The 1,971-nt window shown below is 55.1% G+C and overlaps 1 protein-coding gene across 1 annotated transcript; it reads left to right on the top strand.

Annotated features, from left to right (window-relative positions):
* Positions 1-173: 173 nt before the first annotated feature.
* On the top strand, positions 174-1,355 carry DNAJB13 (DnaJ (Hsp40) homolog, subfamily B, member 13; the record flags this gene model as incomplete). The annotated part of the gene is made up of 4 exons (XM_010083352.1): positions 174-287; positions 719-832; positions 911-987; positions 1,202-1,355. Coding segments are annotated over 4 exons (459 nt in total), but the record flags the coding sequence as incomplete, so codon positions are not given.
* Positions 1,356-1,971: the final 616 nt, after the last annotated feature.

The raw sequence follows: 1,971 nt of genomic DNA, 5'->3' as shown, positions 1-1,971 counted from the left end.
GCGGGGCTGTGTCTGGCCCCACAGGGTCATGATCCAGCCCGGGGGCTCAGCACCACCCTGGATGGAACCAGCGCCTGGTGCTGGCTCCTCTCATAGCAGAGCAGAGCTCCCCCCCCTCACAGACCCACCTCTCCAGCCAGGACCCGGCTCTTCTGACCCCTCGTCCCCCCCAGGTGATGAATGAAGACGGTCAAACCAGCACCATCAGAGATAAGATCCTAACGATCGATGTGCAGCCGGGGTGGAAGCAGGGCACCAGGATCACCTTCGAGAAGGAAGGAGACCAGGTAACGGCCAAACTGTGACATTCTGGGCCGGGTTTCCTCGAGACCGACTGCGCGCTCGCTGCAGGTTTCCCATCGCTGTGGGCTAACGGAGCGATTCGGTGTTTCAAAGCTCAGAAACGCTCTGAGGAGCCTTTCCTACCTGGATTTTTCTTAGGATAGATTAAAAAATAATGGAAAGAGGAGCTTTTCTGCCTGGCATCACCTTTGTGAAACCCAGTCTGTTTTCTTCTGGCTGAGCACATGTCTTCTATCAAAATTTTTTTCTTTTTTTTTTAAAAAGGAGGAAAATACCTTTCCCTTCTCCATAGCTAGCTGAAAGCAGCAACAAAGCAACAGGCATTCGTGTCACCTTTCCCTGTATAAAATAATTTGTAAAACCATTTCCAGATCTCTTTTCTTCTTTTTTTTTCTCTCCCCCTCCTCAATTTTAGGGCCCAAATGTCATTCCAGCCGACATCACCTTTGTTGTCCAAGAAAAACTCCACCCGAGGTTCAAAAGAAGCGATGACAACCTCATTTACGTCGCCACCATCCCCTTGGGAAAGGTAAAGAGCCGAGCGAGGGGCCGGAACCAGCCCCATTTCCCCTCTGGGGCTGCAAAACATCCGCTCCGTGCCTGGCAGGCGCTGGTCGGCTGCACGGTGGACGTGAGGACGCTGGACGGGCGGCTGCTGAATATCCCCATCAACGACATCGTGGAGTAAGTGCCGTGGGGGCAAGGGGCTGGGGGGGGTCGGATGGGACCTTGCCGCACAGTTTGGTGGCCAAAGAGGTGAACAGGGACGCTCAGGAGGAACCTTGCCCTGAGAAACCCACTCGGAAGCGTGTGGTGGGGCTCTGTAGGTGGAGACATCGGGATCCCCCGTGTCGGGATCGTCCCCCAGCTGCTCTCAGCCCCTTCCTTCGCTTCGCAGCCCCAAGTACTGCAAAGTGGTGCAAGGGGAGGGGATGCCGCTGCTGCAGGACCCCCGGCACAAGGGTGACCTCCTCATCTATTTCAACATCTGCTTTCCCAAGAAGCTCACGCCTGACAAGAAGATGCTGTTGAAAAGCGCTCTCCTGTCCTAGGGGACGATGAACTTCCCGCTCTCCTTCCACCAGTAAAGCTCCAGAGCCGGCACTGGGGCTGGGTGGAGGTTGTTATGAGCACCAGGGACCCAAAAATCGATTTCCCCAGCGACTCTGCTCCATCAGCGCTGCGGAGGGTGATGGAGGATTTTTCGGGGGGTTGAATACTCCCAGCTCTCGTGCGTGGGAACAGCGATGGTTTGGGGGTGACTGTGCACAGGGCTGAGAGCAAAAGACTCAAACCATGAAAGAAAAGACATCTGGATTTACTCAAAGCTTTCTCCCGAGAGAAAAGGGGGGGTCTGGCAGACACGATCCCCTTCGGCGTCAGGGAGGGAGGTGCCACCACGAAGGCAGAGGGCACACGTGGCCGTGAACGTGCACACCCACCTTCAATGTTTATTTTTTTACCTAATCACAGAAATTTTCTCTGCTAGAGCGGATCCCTGCTGGTGCATGACACCCTGGGAAGCCCAACGCCTCTTTTGCGTTCGGATCAGGCCTTTTCCTTCAGGATGGAGGCCAGTAGCATCCCAGGGGCAGGAGAATGACCCTAAATCCCCCCCCAAAAAAGGCAAGGGGTTGATCAGACCCCATAGGGGCGGTTTATTGGAAG

This window comes from Pterocles gutturalis, unplaced genomic scaffold, assembly GCF_000699245.1.
Source record: "Pterocles gutturalis isolate BGI_N339 unplaced genomic scaffold, ASM69924v1 scaffold36950, whole genome shotgun sequence".
In the NCBI taxonomy this organism is placed as follows: domain Eukaryota; kingdom Metazoa; phylum Chordata; class Aves; order Pterocliformes; family Pteroclidae; genus Pterocles; species Pterocles gutturalis.
This window is presented reverse-complemented; position numbering and strand designations above follow the sequence as displayed.